Source organism: Takifugu flavidus, chromosome 18, assembly GCF_003711565.1.
Source record: "Takifugu flavidus isolate HTHZ2018 chromosome 18, ASM371156v2, whole genome shotgun sequence".
Lineage (NCBI taxonomy): Eukaryota > Metazoa > Chordata > Actinopteri > Tetraodontiformes > Tetraodontidae > Takifugu > Takifugu flavidus.
In genome coordinates this window covers 13,136,252-13,158,984 of record NC_079537.1, presented here as the reverse complement: position 1 = coordinate 13,158,984, position 22,733 = coordinate 13,136,252, and the positions used below count along the sequence as shown (strand labels likewise).

The 22,733-nt window shown below is 58.7% G+C and overlaps 2 protein-coding genes and 2 long non-coding RNA genes across 6 annotated transcripts; 3 read left to right on the top strand and 1 right to left on the bottom strand.

Moving 5' to 3' along the window:
• The first annotated feature begins 717 nt into the window (after positions 1-717).
• Positions 718-1,786, top strand: LOC130514737 (uncharacterized). The gene is made up of 2 exons (XR_008947051.1): positions 718-754; positions 787-1,786. It is a non-coding gene; the product is annotated as an uncharacterized LOC130514737 (long non-coding RNA).
• LOC130514738 (uncharacterized) lies at positions 1,620-5,829 on the bottom strand. Its single transcript, XR_008947052.1, has 2 exons — positions 5,464-5,829; positions 1,620-1,912 (listed from the first exon to the last, which is right to left on the bottom strand). It is a non-coding gene; the product is annotated as an uncharacterized LOC130514738 (long non-coding RNA).
• Positions 4,663-14,370, top strand: kpnb1 (karyopherin (importin) beta 1). 3 transcript variants are annotated; one of them, XM_057014508.1, is made up of 22 exons: positions 4,665-4,991; positions 5,823-5,881; positions 7,092-7,274; positions 7,361-7,561; positions 7,635-7,787; positions 7,982-8,041; positions 8,108-8,197; positions 8,284-8,394; positions 8,469-8,570; positions 8,640-8,864; positions 8,932-9,123; positions 9,743-9,873; positions 9,966-10,113; positions 10,210-10,281; positions 10,359-10,503; positions 10,589-10,671; positions 10,939-11,046; positions 11,126-11,269; positions 12,136-12,241; positions 12,469-12,583; positions 12,677-12,838; positions 13,250-14,370. In XM_057014508.1, coding segments are annotated over exons 1-22 (2,631 nt in total). In that variant the 5' UTR covers positions 4,665-4,951; the 3' UTR covers positions 13,251-14,370. The 3 variants fall into 3 exon arrangements, with proteins under 3 accessions (XP_056870486.1, XP_056870485.1, XP_056870488.1); XM_057014506.1 differs by having other exon boundaries at positions 4,663-4,991; positions 7,982-8,197; positions 13,255-14,370; XM_057014505.1 differs by having other exon boundaries at positions 4,664-4,991; positions 7,982-8,197.
• A 619-nt stretch (positions 14,371-14,989) lies between these two features.
• sh2b1 (SH2B adaptor protein 1) lies at positions 14,990-21,898 on the top strand. Its single transcript, XM_057015013.1, is given in 10 exon segments — positions 14,990-15,160; positions 15,952-17,462; positions 17,465-17,769; positions 18,552-18,653; positions 18,720-18,811; positions 19,590-19,669; positions 20,234-20,386; positions 20,460-20,671; positions 20,751-20,919; positions 21,644-21,898. Coding segments are annotated over 9 exon segments (2,649 nt in total). The 5' UTR covers positions 14,990-15,160; positions 15,952-16,159; the 3' UTR covers positions 21,877-21,898.
• The last annotated feature ends 835 nt before the right edge of the window (positions 21,899-22,733 follow it).

The following is a 22,733-nucleotide window of genomic DNA, read 5'->3' as shown; positions in this document are numbered from 1 at the left end:
GCGTCCCAGGGGGCGTCCTGAGGATGTCCCGGGGGCGTCCTGAGGATGTCCGGGGCGTCCCAGGGGGCGTCCTGAGGATGTCCCGGGGGACGTCCTGAGGATGTCCCGGGGCGTCCCGGGGGGCGTCCTGGGGACGTCCTGAGGATGTCCCGGGGCGTCCCAGGGGGCGTCCTGAGGATGTCCCGGGGGCGTCCTGAGGATGTCCGGGGATGTCCCGGGGGGCGTCCTGGGGATGTCCGGGGGTGTCCCGGGGGGCGTCCTGGGGGTGTCCCGGGGGGCGTCCTGAGGATGTCCGGGGGTGTCCCGGGGGCGTCCCAGGGGGTGTCCTGGGGGGCGTCCTGAGGATGTCCGGGGATGTCCTGGGGGGCGTCCTGAGGATGTCCGGGGGTGTCCCGGGGGCGTCCCAGGGGGTGTCCTGGGGGGCGTCCTGAGGATGTCCGGGGATGTCCTGGGGGGCGTCCTGAGGATGTCCGGGGGTGTCCTGGGGGGCGTCCGGGGGGCGTCCTGAGGATGTCCCGGGGGGCGTCCTGGGGATGTCCCGGGGGCGTCCTGAGGATGTCCGGGGGTGTCCCGGGGGCGTCCTGGGGATGTCCGGGGGTGTCCCGGGGGGCGTCCTGGGGGTGTCCCGGGGGGCGTCCTGAGGATGTCCGGGGGTGTCCCGGGGGCGTCCCAGGGGGTGTCCTGGGGGGCGTCCTGAGGATGTCCGGGGATGTCCTGGGGGGCGTCCTGAGGATGTCCGGGGGTGTCCCGGGGCGTCCCAGGGGGTGTCCTGGGGGGCGTCCTGAGGATGTCCGGGGATGTCCTGGGGGGCGTCCTGAGGATGTCCGGGGGTGTCCTGGGGGGCGTCCTGGGGGCGTCCTGGACGTCATCGGTCCATCTCCTCGTGTGTGACGTCGTTCCTGAGCACCTTTCCTGCTCTGGATGGGCTTCTGTCGTTTTCTCAGGGGTCTCCAAAAACCCATAAATATGAATTCTGAATTTCATGCCAGGTCATTTTTTTCTTCCATCTTTATTTTGCGTAAAGGAATAAACGTGTTTTTGTTTCTGAGGGTTTTCCAGAACGACACCCTGATGCATTGAAACAGGCGTTCTCGGCGAGGTTGGGTGGTGTCGCCTGCAGGGGGCGCTGTCCCGCCTCATGTTTTAGCTGCGTGAGCTCGTGATGAGACACCAGCAAAGCTACGCTTTAAGCTAACTCCCTTCAGTCAAGTTGGGCATTGCTGGCTTCCAGTGGGGCGACCCTGGAGAAGAACTCCACGTTATAAACCGATATTCACGTGTTCATTTGGCCTCAAACGGCTTCTGTTTCCGCTACTGCTCGTGAGATGGACGTGAAGCCAGGAAAGACCTAAAAGTGCAGATGTTTCTGCTTCCAGATGTTCTCATAACAAGTGTTCTAAAACTGCCATGAGGTGGCGCTGCCCAGCAGCCAGCGCCTCATCGTGCCATAAACGCACCACGTTGTGTTCAGTGAGCGAATGAGAGGTTTTTTACGTAAACTGACATATTTCATCTGTATCTTTGCTGTCAAACTTTCTGTTTTAATGATGCACTGGATCTTCATCATCTTCATCTTCCTCCTTTGCTATTTTTGTGAAACGGGGCATTTTATCCAGAACTTTGGTTTGGTTTGTTTTCTATAAAACTTTGTGATTCTTCGACTGTGTTGATGCAAAAATGAGGAAGAAGTTGGAATGAAAAGTTTGGAGACACAAAAGAGCAACTCAAGGCAGCTACGTATGAGTGACTACTGTAAATGACTTCACCAATAAAGAAGTAACGTTCACCTGTGGCGTGGATTCCTTTAAGCTTCATTTTGAAATGTGCCGAGTTGGACAATAACGCAGCGATGATCCGACTTCTTTTAATGCTCCAGATGAGAATATTCAACATTCCTGCAGGTGTCAGAAATCTGCTGGAAACATCTAAACGTGAGGACATTTAATCTAAACATAAGGACATTTAATCTAAACATGAGGACATTTAATCTAAACATGAGGACATTTAATCTAAACATGAGGACATTTAAACATCTAAACATGAGGACATTTAATCTAAACGTAAGGACATTTAAACATCTAAACATGAGGACATTTAATCTAACATGAGGACATTTAATCTAAACGTAAGGACATTTAAACATCTAAACATGAGGACATTTAATCTAAACGTGAGGACATTTAAACATCTAAACATGCGGACATTTAATCTAAACGTGAGGACATTTAATCTAAACGTAAGGACATTTAAACATCTAAACATGAGGACATTTAATCTAAACATGAGGACATTTAATCTAAACGTAAGGACATTTAAACATCTAAACGTGAGGACATTTAATCTAAACGTAAGGACATTTAATCTAAACGTAAGGACATTTAAACATCTAAACGTAAGGACATTTAATCTAAACATAAGGACATTTAAACATCTAAACATGAGGACATTTAATCTAAACATCTAAACCATCCTCTACCCTTATCCGGGGTCGGGTCGTGGGGGCAGCAGCCTGAGCAGAGAGGCCCAGACTTCCCTCCCCCCGCTACCTCTTCCAGCTCGTCCGGAGGGATCCCCAGGCGTTCCCAGACCAGTCGAGGGTCCTGGGTCTTCCCGGGGGCCTCGTACCAGAGGAACATGCCCTGAACACCTCACCAGGGAGGCGTCCAGGGGGTGGAGGAGCAGCGACTCTACTCCGAGCTCCTCCAGGATGGCAGAGCTTCTCCCCCTCTCTAAGGGAGAGCCCAGCCACCCTACGGAGGAAGCTCATTTCAGACGCTTGTACCCGTGATCTTGTTCTTTCGGTCATGACCCAAAGCTCATGGCCATAGGTGAGGGTGGGAACGAAGATCGACCGGTAAATCTCTTCCCCCCATTACTGCGGACGCCACATCGGTCCGCCTGTCGACCTCTTGCTCCATTCTTCCCTCACTCGTGAACAAGACTCCAAGGTACTTGACCTCCTCCACTTGGGGCAGGATCTCCTCCTTGACCCGGAGAAGGCACTCCACCTTTTTCCGGTTCAGGACCATGGCCTCGGATTTGGAGGTGCTGATTCTCATCCCAGCCGCTTCACAGGCGGCGCCAAACTGATCCAGTGATCGTTGGAGGTCACGGGCCGATGACGCCAACAGGACCACATCATCTGCAAAGAGCAGAGACGCGATCCTGAGGTCACCAAACCGGACCCCCTCAACACCACGACTGCACCTAGAAATTCTGTCCATAAAAATTATGAACAGAATCGGTGACAAAGGGCAGCCCTGGCGGAGACCAACCCTCACCGGAAACGAGTTCGACTTACTGCCAGCAATTCGGACCAAACTCTGGCACCGATCCTACAGGGAGCGGACAGCCCGTATCAGGGGGCCCGACACCCCATACTCTCGGAGGACCCCCCACAGGACCCCCCGAGGGACATGGTCGAATGCCTTCTCCAAGTCCATAAAACACATGTGGACTGGTTGGGCAAACTCCCATGCACCCTCGAAGACCCTGCTGAGGGTGTAGAGCTGGTCCACTGTTCCACGCCCAGGACGAAAACCACATTGCTCCTCCTGAATCCGAGGTTCGACTATCCAGCGGACTCCTCTCCAGTACCCCTGAATAGACCTTACCAGGGAGGCTGAGGAGTGTGATCCCCCGAGTTGAGGTCAGGTCACCATCACCCCTATACAGTGTTGACAGTGCACTGCTTCCCCTTCCTCAGACGCCGGATGGTGGTCCAGAACCTTTTCGAGGCCGTCCGAAAGTCGTTCTCCATGGCCTCACCAAACTCTTCCCATGCCCGGGTCGTTGCCTTGGCAACAGCCGTAGCTGCACTCCGCTTGGCCTTCCGGTGCCTATCTGCTGCCTCAGGACTCCCACAGGCCAGTAAGGCCCGATACCACTCCTTCTTCAGCCTGACGGCATCCCTCACCACTGGACACCAGCCACCTTGATCTAAACGTGAGGACATTTAATCTAAACGAGAGGACATTTAATCTAAACGAGATTCTGTACATTCTGTAATCTGTTGGTAACCTGTTGGGAATCTGTTGGAAACTGTTGGGAATCTGTTGGTAATCACACCAGGAACGTGGGCCCTTCTTAGCACCCTTATTTAGAAGGGTTTCATGTTTAACACCTTAGATTAATGCACATCCGTCCGGATGAGCACTATAGTCCGATGAGGCTGTGTGTTCCCTTTAAACCGGGTCCATTCTAAACGTGGTCCGGTTCCAGATGGAACAAAGACACTGTCGACTTGGAATAAAGATAAAAGTCACTTTTACCAAAACAAGTTTCTGTTTTGGTGTGCCACCTGGATCAGGGAAGGGACCCACCCAGGAAAGGTGTGAGCCTTATAAAGCATGATGGGATGCACCAGAGACTAAATTCTTTTGGGATCTTTCGGGATCTTTTGGGATGTTCAGACCAGGGTCAAATTAAAAACTTTATCTCCTCCTTGAGGAGATGGTGGACTCGCAATGACAATGCGATTCTCAAACAATAAAGACTCCCTTTTGTACCAAATGTGCTTGTTTTACTCTATAAAACATCGAATTTTGCTTTTATTTGAGGGACGAAGCCACAAAACGTGCAAATAAGGACCTAGGCAAAGTGGGCGGTGACGTCATAGCGACTTCCAGCAACAGCCAATAGCGGCGCTCCTTATTGAGGAGTCGGCAACATCTTCCGCTGGAGAGGAGCGCGCGGCCCTTTCCCTCCCGACAACACAGAATGCAAACGGGCGGCGGCGAAGCTACTTTGCGCTTCAGTCGTTAGCATTTCCCGCACTCTCCGAGTTACGACACCCAGCACCAAGGAACTTTTGTGTCTTCTAGCACCGAACCATCCCGCCCCGTGGCTACAAGTGATTGGCCTCTAGGGAAGAAATAGCATCCGCTGTAAGTTCTGCGCGGCAACCAACTATCGTGCTAGCCCCGTGTGCAGTGAGTCGCCGGTGGACAGAATGGAGCTCATCACTATCCTGGAAAAAACGGTCTCTCCAGGTAGTTACAACACTGCACGTCTGCTTTCAACATGTCCGTGCTAAGCTGCCTTCATTCGGGGGGGAGCGACTGTGGTTCCGCGGTCGGAGTTAGCTCGAATGAGCCGGAGAAAGTTTGAAGTCTAGAGGAGGGAAATGGCTCACTAGCGTGGTGCTAGCTCACAGTGCTAACCAAGCTAGTGGAACTTGACCGAAACCCTGGAGACATCGTTGGCGGCTGCAGGCGATTTACCACAGGCCCGATGCGAGTGGTGTCAGCGGCGTGAGCCCGTCCAAACATCGCCTTGTCACGATCGCGATGAGCGGGTAGTGCGGTGGCCAGTTTGACGTCCGCATATCGAAGGATAGGAGCGGCGACCCTGCCCATGCCTGCCCTAGCGTGTCACTCTGTTAGCCGGTTAGCTCACGCCAAACTGTCGGCCGTCTTTGATCTTTGAACTAGTTTCCGGCCACAGACTCTACAAAATGCTCACCCAGTAGTTGTTGGTCGTCTTCTACACCCTACGCCCGGGGATTAAGGCCGGACCTGCTTTCCTGCTGGGCCTGCACATTTCACCCGCTCACCTCGGATGCTCCGGGTGGCGGCTAATGCTAGCAGCGCAGCACCCGCCTGACTTGGGCTAACTGTCGCTAGTCTCGCAGTTTGACTGGCTAACGAAGTAAAAACCATTTATGTCGCCACGTTCTGTGGATTTCTGCGCTGTGCTCAAACTGCGCCTCTTTTCTTGTTTCTGGGGCGCATAAAGCGCAACATTTGTGGGCTAATGTGCGATGGCGGAGCCGCTAATGTGAGTCGGCCACGATGAATAACCGAGGCTGCTCTCTCCCGCAGACCGGAATGAGCTGGAGGCGGCCCAGAAGTTTCTGGAACAGGCGGCCATCGAGAACCTGGTCAGTATGCTGGGGGGACGGTTCTGGGGGGCTCGGGGGTTCGGGAGGGGGTTCAAGAGCAGGTAGCAGCGTGGATGAAGCTGGGCCACGGCTGCTCTCTCTCTCTCACACACACACTCACCCCGTCTCACACACACACACACACTCACTCCCTCTCTCACACACACACACACACACACACTCTCACTCCCTCTCTCACACACACACACACTCACTCCCTCTCTCACACTCACACACACACACACACTCTCACTCAGACACACTCACTCCCTCTCTCACACACACCACACACTCCCTCTCTCACACACACACACTCACTCCCTCTCTCACACACACACACACTCCCTCTCTCACACACACACACACACTCTCACTCAGACACACTCACTCCTCTCTCACACACCACACACACACACACACACACTCTCACTCAGACACACTCACTCCCTCTCTCTCACACACACACACACACTCACTCTCTTACTCGCACACACTCACTCCCTCTCACACACACACACACTCACTCCCTCTCTCGCACACACACACTCACTCCCGCTCTCACACACACACGCACTCCCTCTCTCACACACACACACACACACTCACTCTCTCTCACACACACACTCCCTCTCACTCACACACTCACTCCCTCTCTCTCACACTCACTCCCTCTCTCTCACACACACTCACTCCCTCTCACACACACTCCTCCCTCTCACACACACCTCACTCCCTCTCACACACACACACTCTCACTCCCTCTCTCTCACACACACTCACTCCCTCTCTCTCACACACACACTCACTCACTCCCTCTCACACACACTCACTCCCTCTCTCACACACTCACTCCCTCTCACACACACACTCACTCCCTCTCTCACACACACACACCTGGGTCTCCTGTGAGGAACATGGTGATTGTATTAACATGACAGGATTTTATTTTAATCTACTTGGAAGATTTAATCGATCAGATTGATTCTGTCTGATATTTTGCCGGAGAGCAAAGTGATGGATGAAGAACTGAGGCTTCACTTCCTGTGGAGCTGTGCCAGGGTTCGAAGCCTTGCTCAAGAGCACTGACATGCAGGCGGGGGGGCTGGCCTTGAACCAGGAGCCCATATTGCTCAAGCAGAAGAATCTGGGTTTAACTGAGGTTCTGCCGGCCGGGGGCCTTTATTTGACCGGTCCTGTCTTGGTTCTTCAGCCCATGTTCCTGGTGGAGCTGTCGAAGGTCTTGGCCAACCCAGGAAACACTCAGGTGGCCCGTGTGGCCGCGGGCCTGCAGGTGAAGAACTCCCTGACCTCCAAAGACCCGGACATAAAGACGCAGTACCAGCAGAGGTGGCTGGCTATCGATGCAAATGCTCGTCGTGAGATCAAGAACTACGTGAGTGCTCCCCGCTGACCTTTGACACCCCCCCCCCCCAAACAAAAAAGGACAAACAGAAACGGTGTTTTGATCTCTGCCCCCAGGTTCTACAGACCCTGGGAACAGAGACGTATCGGCCCAGTTCAGCATCGCAGTGTGTTGCTGGGATCGCCTGTGCAGAGATCCCAGTGAACCAGTGGCCGGAACTGATCCCACAGCTGATGGCCAACGTCACCGACCCCTCCAGCACCGAGCACATGAAGGAATCCACCCTGGAGGCCATCGGCTACATCTGCCAGGACATCGTGAGTGAGCCTGCAGCTCGCCGCTCGCCGCTCGTCTCCAGGCTGGACAGTAAGTGTTGACTGGTGTGTCCAGGACCCGGAGCAGCTGCAGGAAAGCGCCAACCAGATCCTGACGGCCATCATCCAGGGCATGAGGAAGGAGGAGCCCAGCAACAACGTCAAGCTGGCCGCCACCAACGCTCTGCTCAACTCCCTGGAGTTCACCAAGGCCAACTTTGAAAAAGAGGTAGACTTGACCTGGGCACTGTGGAGACCTGGTGCTGGTTTGACTGGCCTGGGCCCCCAACGGCACATCTCAGCCTTCAGCAGTCTGGACCCACTCCTCCAGCACCAGCGCCTGTTGGGCCTCCTGGAGCGGGCCTCCTGGAGCAGGTCTCCTGAGTGAAGCTCTTGAGCTCTAACGAGGGTCTTGTCTTTCAGATGGAGCGTCACTTCATCATGCAGGTGGTGTGTGAAGCCACACAGTGTCCAGACACCAGGGTGAGTCTCTGCTGGGGGGGGGGGCTGTGCCGGAGGGTGCACGTGATAACTCGGGTGTGTTTCCAGGTACGTGTGGCAGCCTTACAGAACCTGGTGAAGATCATGTCTCTGTATTACCAGTACATGGAGACCTATATGGGCCCGGCTCTGTTCGCGGTAAGGCCGCCGCCCTTTCTCCTCTCTGAACCCCCCATGTGTGAGCAGAAGCCGTGTCAGCATTGATCTGAAGTGGTTCTCCTCAGATCACCGTGGAGGCCATGAAGAGCGACATGGATGAGGTGGCCCTGCAGGGCATCGAGTTCTGGTCCAACGTCTGTGACGAAGAGATGGACCTGGCCATCGAGGCTTCAGAGGTCAGGGCACCATCGGTCCTCCAACCAGCACCTCACCCGAACCCTATTGACGGTCTGCTCTCGTCCAATCACAGGCCTCAGAGCAGGGGCGCCCCCCCGAGCACAACAGCAAATTCTACGCCAAAGGGGCCTTGCAGTACCTGGTCCCCATCCTGACCCAGACCCTCACCAAACAGGTAGCACAGGTGGCAGCAGGGGCGGAGCTCCGTGTGGGGACGCCTTACATGTGAAGGTGCCTGTTGCAGGACGAGAACGACGACGACGACGACTGGAACCCCTGCAAGGCCGCCGGCGTGTGTCTGATGCTGTTGGCCACCTGCTGCGAGGACGACGTGCTCCCCCACGTCCTGCCCTTCATCAAAGAACATATCGAACACCCGGACTGGCGATGCAGGGACGCCTCCGTCATGGCCTTTGGCTCCATCTTGGAAGGACCCGAGCTCAACCAGCTCAAACCGCTCATCATACAGGTGGGTCACCGGGCGGCGCCCCACGCCCCCGCGGGGGCGCTCGGCTAACTCCTCTGCTGTCCTTCAGGGGATGCCCACCCTCATCAAGCTGATGAAGGACCCCAGCGTGGTTGTGCGGGACACCACGGCGTGGACGGTGGGACGCATCTGCGAGTTGCTTCCTGAAGCGGCCATCAACGAGGTGTACCTGGCGCCCCTGCTGCAGTGTCTGATCGAGGGCCTGGGGGCCGAGCCCAGGGTGGCCACCAACGTCTGCTGGGTAGGTTCCACGCTGGTCCGCTTTGTTTGCTCAAACTGGGCCGGACCAGCACCAGCAAAACGTGTGAAAACGCGGTGAGCTAGCCTGTGTGGTGTGCACGGTGAGCTAGCCTGCGTGGCGTGCGCGGTGAGCTAGCCTGTGTGGCGTGCGCGGTGAGCTAGCCTGTGTGGCGTGCACACGTGCTACGTCCAGACGCTTCACAACCAGCAGCTGCTGGTGACCCGAGTGTGATGGGAGCGGCGCGGCGATGTAGTGGACAAACTCAATATTTTAGCGTGCACAGGCGTTCCTGAGGTGTTAGCCCGCGTGATAGCCTCCGTTAGCCCGCGTGATAGCCTCCGTTAGCCCGCGTGATAGCCTCCGTTAGCCCGCGTGATAGCCTCCGTTAGCCCGCGTGATAGCCTCCGTTAGCCCGCGTGATAGCCGTTGGCCAGGCTTAGTTAGCAGAAGGTCGTCCAGTGCTCGCTGCGTTAGCTTTGCCTGTTAGCTCGCTGGCTACTTGTTGTGGTGTGGCCCAAACAATGGTGACCCAGCCGGGGTGTGGCTGACTCCGCCCATAATCAGGCTGTAATGATGCCACGAGGACATCTGCCCGACCCCCCGGTCTTTGTCCTTCCAGGCGCTCTCGTCTCTGGCTGAAGCGGCGTACGAGGCCACGGACGCTGCCAAGGACATGGACGAACCCAGCACCTACTGCCTGTCGTCCTCCTTCGAGATCATTGTCCACAAGCTTCTGGAGACCACAGACAGGTGAGCAGAACACTCGCCGCGTGACGCTTTTGTGTCGTTGATATCCTGACGTGGAAGCACGAAGGGGTCTGATGGCGGCGGCGTGTGTGCAGGCCCGATGGTCACCAGAACAACCTGCGCTCGGCGGCCTACGAGTCTCTGATGGAGATAGTGAAGAACAGTGCGAAGGACTGTTACCCTGCAGTCCAGAGGACCACGCTGGTCATCATGGAGCGGCTGCAGCAGGTCCTGCAGATGGAGGTGAGGCACCGCAGCCCGCGTGGTCGAGCAGGCCACGCCCACTTGACGTGACGAGGGTCCTTTCTGAGGGAAACCTGTCTTTGTGCCTGTTTCCAGTCGCACATTCAGAGCACGTCAGACAGAATCCAGTTCAACGACCTTCAGTCGCTGCTGTGCGCCACCCTGCAGGTAAGAGCCGCCACGGCGCCGGCCGGCGCCGCTCTGCGGGCCCGCCCCAGGCTGGACACGCTTTCCTGTGTTCACAGAACGTCCTGCGGAAGGTTCAGCATCAGGACGCGCTGAAGATCTCTGACGTGGTGATGGCGTCCCTGCTGAGGATGTTCCAGAGCACGGCTGGTTCTGGAGGCGTGCAGGAGGACGCCCTGATGGCCGTGTCCACCCTGGTGGAAGGTACGCAGGCCCGGTTCTGTCCCGACGCTCTCTCGCTCGCTCGCTCGCTCGCTCACGCAGGAAACTGACCGCAGCTGTGTTGCAGTTCTGGGCAGCGACTTCCAGAAGTACATGGACGCCTTTAAACCCTTCCTTGCAATTGGACTGAAGAACTATGCTGAGTATCAAGTGAGTGGCGCCGCTGCCGTGGTCACGTGGCCCGTGGTCACGTGGCCCGTGCCCATGTGGCCCGTGCCCATGTGGCCCGTGGTCACGTGGCCCGTGGTCACGTGGCCCGTGCCCATGTGGCCCGTGGTCACGTGGCCCGTGCCCATGTGGCCGTGCCCATGTGGCCCGTGGTCACGTGGCCCGTGCCCATGTGGCCCGTGGTCATGTGGCCCGTGGCCCGTGGCCCGTGCCCGGTCCTGATCCAGCTGTGGTGCTTGTGACCTCCAGGTGTGTCTGGCGGCGGTGGGGCTGGTGTGTGACCTGTGCAGGGCTCTCATGTCCAACATTCTGCCTTACTGTGACGAGATCATGCAGCTCCTGCTGGAGAACCTCGGGGTGAGGAGCACGCCAACGGGACGGTTCTGATCCGCCCCGTAGCGCCATCGTTGACGCTGTCGTCTGTGTTCTGATCCAGAATGAGAACGTCCATCGGTCTGTGAAGCCTCTGATCCTCTCGGCCTTTGGTGACATTGCTCTGGCCATCGGGGGAGAGTTTAAGAAGTACCTGGACATTGTTCTGGACACCTTGCAGCAGGCCTCACAGGCACAGGTGGACAAGGTAAGAGCGCCCCCTGCTGGGGGCCGGCACCGCCCCTGGAGGAACCTTCGTCTTTTCTGTCCCTCTTTGAGTCTCCTCACTGGTCCTGTACCAAGGTCAGAGCCAGTGGATCCGACTCCCCGGACCCGCCCGCGTCAGCAGGTTGCAGCGTTGCTGTAAACTCTCGTGGGCGCCAGGACACGCCCCCTCCTGGCAGGGGGGCGTGTCCTGGGAGTCTGCTGCCATCTTGAAGTGTTTGTCTGGCTCCACTAACAACTCTCCCATATTTGCAGGGTCCTGGCTACTAAAACCCGTCTGAGACGGAAACAAACTGGGACCTGCTGGGGGGGGGCCCTGTGGTGGCCCCCCCCCCAGTGGGAAACAAACTGAGGTGGCCCCCACCCGGTGGTGGCCCCCACCCAGTGGTGGGCCCTGTTGTGGCCCCCGCCCGGTGGTGGGGCCCCCATGGTGGCCCCCACCCGGTGGTGGGCCCTGTGGTGGCCCCCGCCCGGTGGTGGGCCCTTGTGGCGGCCCCCGCCCGGTGGTGGGCCCTGTGGCGGCCCCCACCCGGTGGTGGGCCCTGTGGCGGCCCCCACCCGGTGGTGGCCCCCACCCAGTGGTGGGCCCTGTGGCGGCCCCCACCCGGTGGTGGGCCCTGTGGCGGCCCCCACCGGTGGTGGGCCCCACCCAGTGGTGGGCCCTTGTGGCGGCCCCCACCCAGTGGTGGGCCCTGTGGCGGCCCCCGCCCGGTGGTGGGCCCTGTGGCGGCCCCCGCCCGGTGGTGGGCCCTGTGGCGGCCCCCACCCGGTGGTGGGCCTGTGGCGGCCCCCTGCCGGGCTGCTGATACTTGGGACAGCTGTCCTGACCGAGCCGTGTTGTGTCCCCAGACGGACTACGACATGGTGGACTACCTGAACGAGCTGCGGGAGGGCTGCCTGGAGGCCTACACCGGGATCATCCAGGGCCTGAAGGGCGACCAGGAGAACGTCAATGGTGAGCGGCGCGGCGCACGGCTGTGGTGACCTCCGTTCCTCTTCCTGTCTGCAGAGCGTCAGGAAGGTTTAGTGATGTCACAGAGCGACCGGGTCCTTTTCACCCAGGAAGTCTCGGGCAGCTTCTGCCCGTTGACGAGTGGCTTCCTGGTTTTGCGGGACCCTACAGGTCTTTGACCAGAACCTCTTTTCAAGCTTCTGTTCTCAAGCTGTGGCGTGTTTCTGCAGCCGATGTGATGCTGGTGCAGCCGCGGGTGGAGTTCATCCTGTCCTTCATCCATCACATAGCCGAGGACGAGGACCACTCGGACGGCGTGGTGGCCAACACCGCCGGGCTCATCGGGTAGGAGAAGAGAACCTGCCGCCGCTCACCTTTGACCTCTGAAGCAGGAGCCCGCGGGCCTGTTCTGACGGTGTTTCTGTGGCCTCGGCGCAGGGATCTGTGTGCAGCCTTCGGCAAGGACGTGATGAAGCTGGTGGAGGGGCGCCCGCTCATCAACGACCTGCTGACCGAGGGCCGGCGCTCCAAGACCTCCAAGACCAAGACGCTGGCCACCTGGGCCACCAAGGAGCTGCGCAAGCTGAAGAGCCAGGCCTGGTCAGTGCTCGCGCACGTGCACGTGCACACACGCGCATGCCCACAGACACACACGCTCATGCACAGACACATACGTGCACAGACACACACGCTCATGCCCACAGACACACATACATGCACACAGGCACAGACACTCATGCACAGACACACGCTCATGCACAGCACAGACACACGCTCATGCACATGCACAGACACACGCTCATGCACATGCACAGACACACGCTCATGCACAGACACACACGCTCATGCACAGACACACACACGTTGGCGTGAGGCCAGGCTCTTACTTTGATGACCCTGAGCTGCTTTAGCCACCATTGAACTCGGGTCAGAGGTCGGGGTAATCGGGGGTGGGGCTGTTTAACCTTTGACCCCGGCTGCCTCCAGGTGACGCGTGCTTGTGTGTTGCAGAGTAGAGGAAACTTGGAGATGTGAGCGTGACGTCGGTGAATAATGAGGACAAACTGCCCCACTGGAATGAATCTTCTGTCTTTGTGGCGGTCGAAGCAGAAGTCAAAGGACGAGTGTGTGAGAGAGAGAGAGACGTGTGAGCGAGCAAGAGATGACATCACAACACTTTCAGTTCCAGCAGACACCCCCCCCCCCCCCATCCCGGACAGCCTGTGGACTGGACTTTGACTCCTCCCCTTTCCCCTGAGAACCCCTTTAAGCCCCTCCCCCCACGCCCCCTCCCGGGGCTCTCCTGCACCATCATGATGATGTCACCGCTACAGGAAGAGGGGGTTGACACCTGACCACCATGAAAGACTCGCAGAAGTGGCGTTTGCTCTGTGGAACCTTGTTCCCTCAGCACTAAACGGCGAAGGACATCTGGACACTCGCTGGCTCCGCCTTCACTGTCTGATGCTCTTATTGAAACAGCAGCACTAAATTTCTAAAACATTTCCAGTCCTCCGAGGAGCTCGTGCCAAAAGGAAGTGTGTGGTTACTGGGGGCGGAGCTTAAAAACACAAGCTGTTGGAGTGTTTAAGTTTGAATTTCCCCGCCGCGCTGCACTCGTTTGGGAAAAGGTCGTCACCAGTTAGCTTGTTTCAGACGTTTGTATAAGGTTCTATTTTTCCATTGCTTTGAAAATAAATAAATGCTATCAAACATTCCCCAAACGCTGGTGATTCTCATCTTTACCTGTCGGCCTCCAGGTAGGACGGCGGCCTCTGATTGGATGCGGAGCCTCTGTGGCCCCTCCTACTGACGCTTTACTTTTGGAACTCCACAGCTTGTTTGGTAGCGCCACGCCAGGTATCGGCTCCGGGTCTGATCACTTAACTTTCCATCCATTATCTCACGTTTCTGCCGCCAGCGGAACGTCTCATTGGGAAAATTCTGAAGTTTACTCAGCTGAAAGTGAAGTGTTCCGGACTTTTATTTTGTAGAGAATCTGAGGATGTTCTTCCTGTGTTGACGCAAACATGGCAACTTGATTACTGCTGAATTGTGAATCATTTCAAGCCAACCTGCTTTTTATTTCATATTCAACTTTAGTGAACTAATAAAGTCTATATTGTACTGAACCTGCGGCTGCTGGTGTTTCTTCACCTCTGAGGGGGGGGGACATGGGGGCGGGGCCAAGAGCAGAGAGACGAGTGCTGGAGGGTCGAGGTAGAACCAGAATGAGGAGCCTCAGATCCACCAATGGGGCCGCAGTGGGACCTCCGACCCGACTCTCCTCTCCCCTTGTCTCCTCTCCCTCTCCTCTCCCCTCCCCTCTCTCTACCCCCCCCCCCCCCCCCCATCAGCAGGAGGGTCCCCCCCCCCCCCACATGAGCCTGGTCCTGCTCCAGGTTTCTTCCTGTTACAGGGCAGCTTTTCCTGCCCCTGTAGCTGGTTGGGGGTCAGGCCCTGCTGGGATCCTGGAGAGGGTCTACAGACCGTTCTGATCCTAACAGACGCTTTATAAATAAAGATTGATTTGATTGATTGATTGAACTGGCCCAAGGACCCGCGCACACGTGCCCCCTACCCCCCCATGCTGGTTGGTCATTTCTTTGACACACATTTTCTTTGATGTTTTTTTTTAATCTTACATGTGACTGCGTGATCATCTGTCGCTTTGAAACGATGACGCAGCAGAAGCAGAGAAACGTCATTGTTGACTGGACGTGGATGTGGGCGGGGCTCCCGGCAAATATCGCGAGAAGGGGTTTCAGCGCGAGAACGGTTCCAGTGAAGGCTATATTTATAATTAGCATCATAAACAACACACAACTACAGCTGCGACCAGTCAGCTAATTTATTGTGAAGATGGAAGAAATGCGCCCCTCCGAGCGCACGCGCGGGTGAAGACGCCGGGCTGAGGTGCAGGTAGAGACCCACGCCGATACATTTGCTAGCAGCCTTATTTATAGCTAGCAAACAGACTCGCAGTTATGCTAGCGGAGCTCCTGAAATGTCTCGTTGCTGTCAGATGCTTTGAAATAAAGAAATTGGAGAAACAGATTGAAAGTGTCCAAACTGAGCCGTTTGGCTGAGTCCTGAGCAGGAGTCGGTGCCAGTCCGGCTCCGGCTCCAGGCGAACCGGGGCCGCTTGGCTTGTCTCGGTACACGTATGTGAAGGAAGCTGAATGAGCAAGACTCCAGCACTACTGTGCTAGTTCATGCTAGCCTGCTAGCATGATGTAACATTAACGTTGATCGGAGCCACGTTACAGTTTGTGATCACTTAAGATGACTGATCTTAGCTAAATGGCGCGTTTGTCATGGATCTATAATTATTACTGGGTACAATACGCCGATATCTGAATCTTGACCAATTGCGCCCTTTGCTGTGCATATGGTAATGTGGTGGGGGGGCTGACCCAGTCGATATTGGGGTGTGAAACACTTCTGTGGTCGTTTCACCTTAAAACGTGAAACGCGTCCCTGCAAACGGTTCTGGAAGTCCAGCACCAGTGAGACCAGCAGCTTGGGGGGGGGGGCAGTGCACATACAGGCATGCATCTGCTGACCTTTGACCAGGTGAGCATCTGACCCCCCCAGTCAGCCAGGTTGTCCTCATCCAGCTTTCGTTGTTCGCTGCTTGACGTGTCAGGCGCCTTCAGATGTTGGAGGCTCCAGCTAACGGCTAACGGCTAACCCTAACCTGTGCTCTCCAGGATGAGGCCACGCCCCTCCGGATGTTGGACGGCGACCCGGTGATCCCAGCTGCTTCTGCGTGAGGTTTGAGGACGGATTGATGTGGAGGCGCCTTCTTCCAGACCGTTGTCATGACATTAACTCATGACCCCCCCACCCCGACTGCTGGTTTCTGTGTTATGTTTGAAGTGATCTGAGGGACAAGCGGCCAATCAGAGCCTCGCAACAATGAACGGCTCCCTGTTAACTCCGCCCAGCCCGCGCGCCACTAGCTCCTCCCCGCTGCCCCCCTCTCCCTCCCCCTCCCCCCCCTCTCCCTCATTGCTTCCACTCTCACCACACCCACCCCCTTTACCACCGCTGGTGACTCCGCCCCCAGCGTCTGTGTCGGACACGCCCACTCCTTCGCCCTCGCCCTGCCTCAGCTGGACCGAGTTCTGTGAGCTTCACGCCCGCGTCGCAGCGGGAGACTTTGCACGCCACTTCCGGGCCTTCCTCCTGGAGAACCCCCACTACTCCCCCGACTCGGCGGCGGCCTTCTGCCGCCGCTTCACTGACCGCTTTGTTCGCCACTTCCAGAGCGAGCTGGAGGGGGCGCTGGCTCCGAGCGGTGCTGCTGGGAGGGACGACATGGTCAGCTGGGCGCCCCAGTCCGACGCCACCTCCCTGGAAGAGGAGGCGGTGTCGCCGCTGTCGTTATCTGGGGGGGACGGTGGCCCCGCCTCCAGAGCGCCGGCCACGCGGACGGCGTCCGAGAGCCGCAGCTGCGACAGGTTCCAGGACTCTTACGCCCCAAACCAAGTCCTGCCTCCTTCTTCATCGTCGTCATGCTGCTCCTCGGTGGGCGGGACCAACGGGAGGCGGGAGGAGAGGAGCGCCACGCTGGCGTCTGGCAATGGGGAGGTGCCAGTAGAGGAGGAGGAGGACAGCTGGTTGGGAGGAGCCTCTGTGGAGGAGGAGTTAGAACACGCGGTGGAGAGTGCTGACTCCGCCCACCCCCCTCAGCTGCCGCCGTCCTCGCTGTCCGTCACGCCTCCGCCGGGTTCCAAAGACCCTCCCACCTCCTCGAAGCACAAACTGAAGAAGCGTTTCTCTCTGCGCAGCGTCGGGCGCAGCGTGCGCGGCAGCGTGCGCGGCATCCTGCACTGGCGGAGCTCCTCCAGTGACTCCGCCCACAGCCAGCTGCCCTCCAGCTACAGCTACACCACGGGCGTCCAGGACGCCGCCGCGGGCGCCGCCTCCCAGAGGAGCTCGCCCACCGCCACCATGCCCGTGTCCCTGTCCATGCCGCTCTCCCTCCCCCACTCCTCCTCCTCCTCCTCCCTGCCGCCCTCCTCCTCCAGCAGCGCCACCTCCCTCTCCGTGTCGGAGGCGGCGCGTGACCTTCGCCGTAACGGCGAGGGAGGCGAGAAGGAGAAGTGGAGCCATCGTCTGGAGAAGCTCCGCCTGACTCGCTCGCCTCCTCCCATCCTCACGCCCGCCGCCGCCGTCTCCTCCATCCACGCTGCTGCTCTGCCCCCGACCAGCGGCGCCGGCCCCCCAGGAAGGGCCGCCTGGTGCGGGAGGGGGCGGTCTGTGTCAGCTCATCCGCCGACGACCTGGGTGCAGGTCACGGATTTCCTGGGTTCTCGTTTGGGCTGCTGCACCACAGCCTGGAGAACAGCGGCGCCCCAGCGGCAGCGGCCCAGACTGGGCCCGTCCCCCCTCCCGGTCCAGTTGGAAACCTGCCGTTCAGAGGAGGTCGGTGGCACAAGTGCCGTCTGGTCCTCAGAGGGCGGGACAGAGAAGGCAACGACCACGGAGAGGAGTACTACCTGGAGTTCTTCATTCCACCTAAAGTAAGTTACAGCCAGACTGGCTCAGACTGGATCAGACTGGATCAGACTTTCCCAGACTGGCTCAGACTGGCCCAGACTGGATCAGACTTTCCCAGACTGGTTCAGTCTGGCCCAGACTGGATCAGACTGGCCCAGACTGGATCAGACTGGCCCGGACTGACCCAGACTGGATCAGACTGGCCCAGACTGGATCAGACTGGCCCAGACTGGATCAGACTTTCCCAGACTGGTTCAGTCTGTCCCGGACTGGCCCAGACTGGATCAGACTGGCCCAGACTGGATCAGACTTTTCCAGACTGACCCAGACTGGATCAGACTGACCCAGACTGGATCAGACTGACCCAGACTGGATCAGACTGGCCAGACTGGATCAGACTGGCCCAGACTGGCTCGGACTGGATCAGACTGGCCCAGACTGGATCAGACTGGCCCGGACTGGATCAGACTTTCCCAGACTGGCTCAGACTGACCCAGACTGGATCAGACTGGCTCGGACTGGATCAGACTGGCCCGGTCTGGCTCAGTCTTTCCGGGACTGGCCCAGACTGGCTCAGACTGGATCAGACTGGCCCGGACTGGCCCAGTCCAACAGAATATTTATGATCATACACGTGTTAGTGGAGAGGTGCTACCAGACCTGCCTGTTTTTGGTGCTGGAGAAACCCCAGACGTGCGTTTGGTGACTGGGAATCGAACCCACCACCTTTGTGCTGAGAGCTAATGGTTCTGGCCCACCTGGCCCGCGTGTTGTGGCTGACTGCTGTCGTCTGATTGTGGTTCAGTCATCAAAGCCCCGGCTGAGCATCCCCTGCTGCTCCATGGTGGACGTGAGGAGCACCACGGCCCTGGAGGTCCCGGACAAGGAGAACACCTTCCTGCTGCAGGTAGACCGCTCACGCCCCTCCCAAGGTTCTCCGGCCAGATGTGCTCATCTGGGTCCTGTTCCACAGCTGGATGGTGCCGCTCGCTACGTGATAGAGACCCGCGATGCCGTCCAGATGAGGGCCTGGCTGGGTGACCTGAGGAACCGCCTCTGTCTCAGGTAGCTGCTGAGGTGCTGAAGGAGGCTGGAGATGAGTGCATGAAGCTAACGCTGCTGTCTGACGCTAACGCTGCTGTCTGACGCTAACGCTGCCGTCTGAAGCTAACGCCGCCGTCTGAAGCTAACGCTGCCGCCTGACGCTGACGCTAACGCCGCCGCCTGACGCTAACGCCGCCGCCTGACGCTAACGCCGCCGTCTGACGCTAACGCTGCCGTCTGACGCTAACGCTGCCGTCTGAAGCTAACGCTGACGCTGCTGTCTGACGCTAACGCCGCTGCCTGACGCTAACGCCGCTGTCTGAAGCTAACGCTGACGCTGCCGTCTGAAGCTAACGCTGCCGCCTGACGCTGCCGTCTGACGCTAACGCTGCCGTCTGAAGCTAACGCTGCCGTCTGACGCTGCCGTCTGACGCTAACGCTGCTGTCTGACGCTAACGCTGCCGTCTGACGCTGCCGTCTGACGCTAACGCTGCCGTCTGACGCTAACGCTGCCGTCTGACGCTAACGCTAACGCTGCCGCCTGACGCTGACGCTAACGCTGCCGTCTGACGCTAACGCTGCCGCCTGACGCTAACGCTGCCGCCTGACGCTAACGCCGCCGCCTGACGCTAACGCCGCCGTCTGACGCTAACGCCGCCGTCTGACGCTAACGCCGCCGTCTGACGCTAACGCCGCCGTCTGACGCTAACGCTGCCGTCTGAAGCTAACGCTGCCGTCTGACGCTGCCGTCTGACGCTAACGCTGCCGTCTGACGCTAACGCTGCTGTCTGTGCTGCAGTGACCAGGAAGAAGCTGAAGGGGTCTGTGCTGGACCACTGACCAGTGGGACGCCCGAGCTGGTGGACCACCTGTCCCAGGGTGGGTGTGGGTGTGGGTGTGAGAGTGAGAGAGAGAGTGTGTGTGTGTGAGTGTGTGGGGGGGTGTGGATGTGTGTGTGAGTGGGGTGTGTGTGAGAGTGAGAGTGTGTGTGTGTGTGAGAGTGTGTGTGTGTGTGTGTGTGTGCGTGCGTGCGTGTGTGTGTGCGTGAGTGTGTGTGTGTGTGCGTGCGTGTGTGTGTGTGTGCGTGCGTGTGTCCGTGCGTGCGTGCGTGTGTGTGTGTGTGCGTGCGTGTGTGTGTGTGCGTGCGTGCGTGTGTCCGTGCGTGTGTGTGTGTGTGCGTGTGTGTGTGTGCGTGCGTGTGTCCGTGCGTGCGTGCGTGTGTGCGTGCGTGCGTGTGTGCGTGCGTGTGTGTGTGTGTGTGCGTGCGTGTGTGTGTGCGTGCGTGCGTGTGTCCGTGCGTGTGTGTGTGTGTGTGTGCGTGCGTGTGTGCGTGCGTGTGTGCGTGCGTGCGTGTGTGTGTGAGTGAGTGTGTGTGTGTGTGAGTGAGTGTGTGTGTGTGGTTTCCTCTTTGATGGTTGGTTTTCCTGATGTCTGTGCCCTCAGCCTGCTACGGTGGTATCCGAGGCCCCTCAGCCCTGCTGGACCCTCTTCCTCCAGAACTGCCCCCTCGAGCGCCCCTCGATGAACCCGACAGCCGGCTTCTGATTGGTGGAAGCGGTCTCGGCACACCTTTGGCCGAAACACCTGATGCCACCAGTGAGCCCCTGCGTTCGTCTGAAGGTCTGCTGGCGTCGCCCGACCTCACGTGTGGCGTCCTCTTCTGCCGCAGGCTCCTTCCTGTTCTCGGACGCCACGGCAGCCGAGGCGGTGGAGCACCCGCTCAGCGAGTGCCAGTGGTTCCACGGGACCCTCTCCCGCCTCAAAGCCGCTCAGCTGGTGCTGGCCGGTGGCCCAGCGAGCCACGGCGTCTTCCTGGTTCGCCAGAGTGAGACGCGGCGCGGAGAGTACGTCCTCACCTTTAACTTCCAGGGCAAGGCCAAGGTGAGGCCCCGCCCCCTGCTGCCTCACTCACCTGTGGACCAGAGGCCGGCCCCTGACCTCCTGTCCCCTCTGTCCTCAGCACCTGCGTCTGTCCCTGAACGAGGACGGCCAGTGCCGAGTGCAGCACCTCTGGTTCCAGTCCATCTTCGACATGTTGGAGCACTTCCGTGTGCACCCCATCCCGCTGGAGTCTGGCGGCGCCTCTGATGTCACACTCGTGAGCTTCGTGGGCGCCGTTCGCCAGCCAGGTACGCGTGTCGTGAGGATCCATCGCTTCTTTGATGAGTTTCAGTCAGAAACCTCAAGCCGGGTCGACTCCGCTCAAGCAGAGGTCTTTGATGTGCTCTGTGCTGAGGTCGATCCTTCCAAGGTGGCGTCCCGAGGCGGCGCCGCCGTCCCGAGGCGGCGCTCCCATGCTTCCTTTAGCGGGGGGTTCTGTCCCATTCCCGGAGTGTCTGAGTGTGTCCATCCATCTGTTGTCCCTCATGGCACCATTTCTGTGTCATGTGTTCTGACCTGTTGTTTGATTGGCTCATCCTCTACAGGCCGGGACAGGGCGGGCAGCCGGCCTACCGTCTGTGATGTCATCACCACGCGCCATCCCGACTCTCCATCAACCCCCATCTCTGATTGTGTGTAAGTGAGACCGGACGGGCCCACCCACTGTGTGTGAGTGAGATGTTGGTGTGCCCCATGTGACCGCTCAGGTGAGCTCTCAGAGCCAATCAGAGAAGACCTGACATGCGGAGGGAAGGAAGCTCTGACCACCTCTCTTCCTGGCCTGTGGGGGCAGCATTGACACAAGGCGTCACATGCACGGGGGGGGGGTAGAGCGAAGCCCCGTTAGCATCGTCCAGCCCCGTTAGCATCGTCCAGCCCCGTTAGCATCGTCCAGCATAGATGAAGCTCCTCCAGGAGCTCCTCCATCCTCTCGTTTCATCCTCTCCTCTCCTCTCCTCTCTGCCCCTGCAGACTTGACCAGCAGACCCCGTAGCCCTCCCCAGCCTCCCCCGCTGCCACCAGGTCGGCCCCCTCCGCCGAGCCCCCCCCAGGAGAGAGCCAATGAGGAGGTGGGAGCAGGAGAAGTGGAGGACTGGGAGGAGAGGGACTCGACTCCTCTTCATCAGCTGGAAGCCGTGGAGGAGGAGGAGCGGGAGGGGGCGAGGGCGCCGCGCGCCGTCGATAACCAGTACTCCTTCTTCTGAGGGGGGGTGGCAGCCTGGGGGGGGGTGTGTGTGTGGGGGGGGGGGTGTTTTGTGTGTGTGGGGGGGGGGGGGGGGGGGTTGTTTGTGTGTGTGGGAGGTGTGTGTGTGTGTGTGTTGGGGGGGGTGTTTGTGTGTGTGTGTGTGTGTGGGGGGGGTGTTTGTGTGTGTGGGAGGGTGTGTGTGTGTGGTGTGTGTGGGGGGGGTGTTTGTGTGTGTGTGGGCGGTGTGTGTGTGTGTGTGTGTTGTGTGGGGGGGGTGTTGTGTGTGTGTGTGGGCGGTGTGTGTGTGTGGGCGGTGTGTGTGTGTGTGTGTGTGGTGTGTGGGGGGGGGGGTGTTTGTGTGTGTGGGGGTGTGTGTGTGTGTGTGTGGGGGGGGTTTGTGTGTGTGGGGGTGTGTGTGGTGTGTGTGTGTGTGTGGGGGGGGGGGTTTGTGTGGTGTGGGGGGGGTGTTGTGTGTGTGTGTGGGGGGGGGGGTGTTTGTGTGTGTGGGAGGAGTGTGTGTGTGTGTGCGCTCATTCATTGGACAGCCATTCTAACCAGTATTGTGGTTTGGGGGGGGCCACGAACACTAGAGGAGCAACAGCAGCTGTCCAACACTGACGCTCGGATAAGCTCCGCCTCCAGCTCCGCCTCCCAGCTCCGCCAGGACCTCATCATGGTCCTGCAGCATCGACCGACAACCTCTGATGTCATCAGCTGTGACCTGTGAGCAGTGTTTTAGTGTGACGGTGGTCCCGGGCCGGACCCCCGTCCTCCCGGCCGGACCCCCGTCCTCCCGGGGGTCCGGGGCAGCTGACGGACGCTCCCAGTCCCCTGAGGAGCTCAGAGTACCAAACATTCTAGTATTTTAATGTTTCC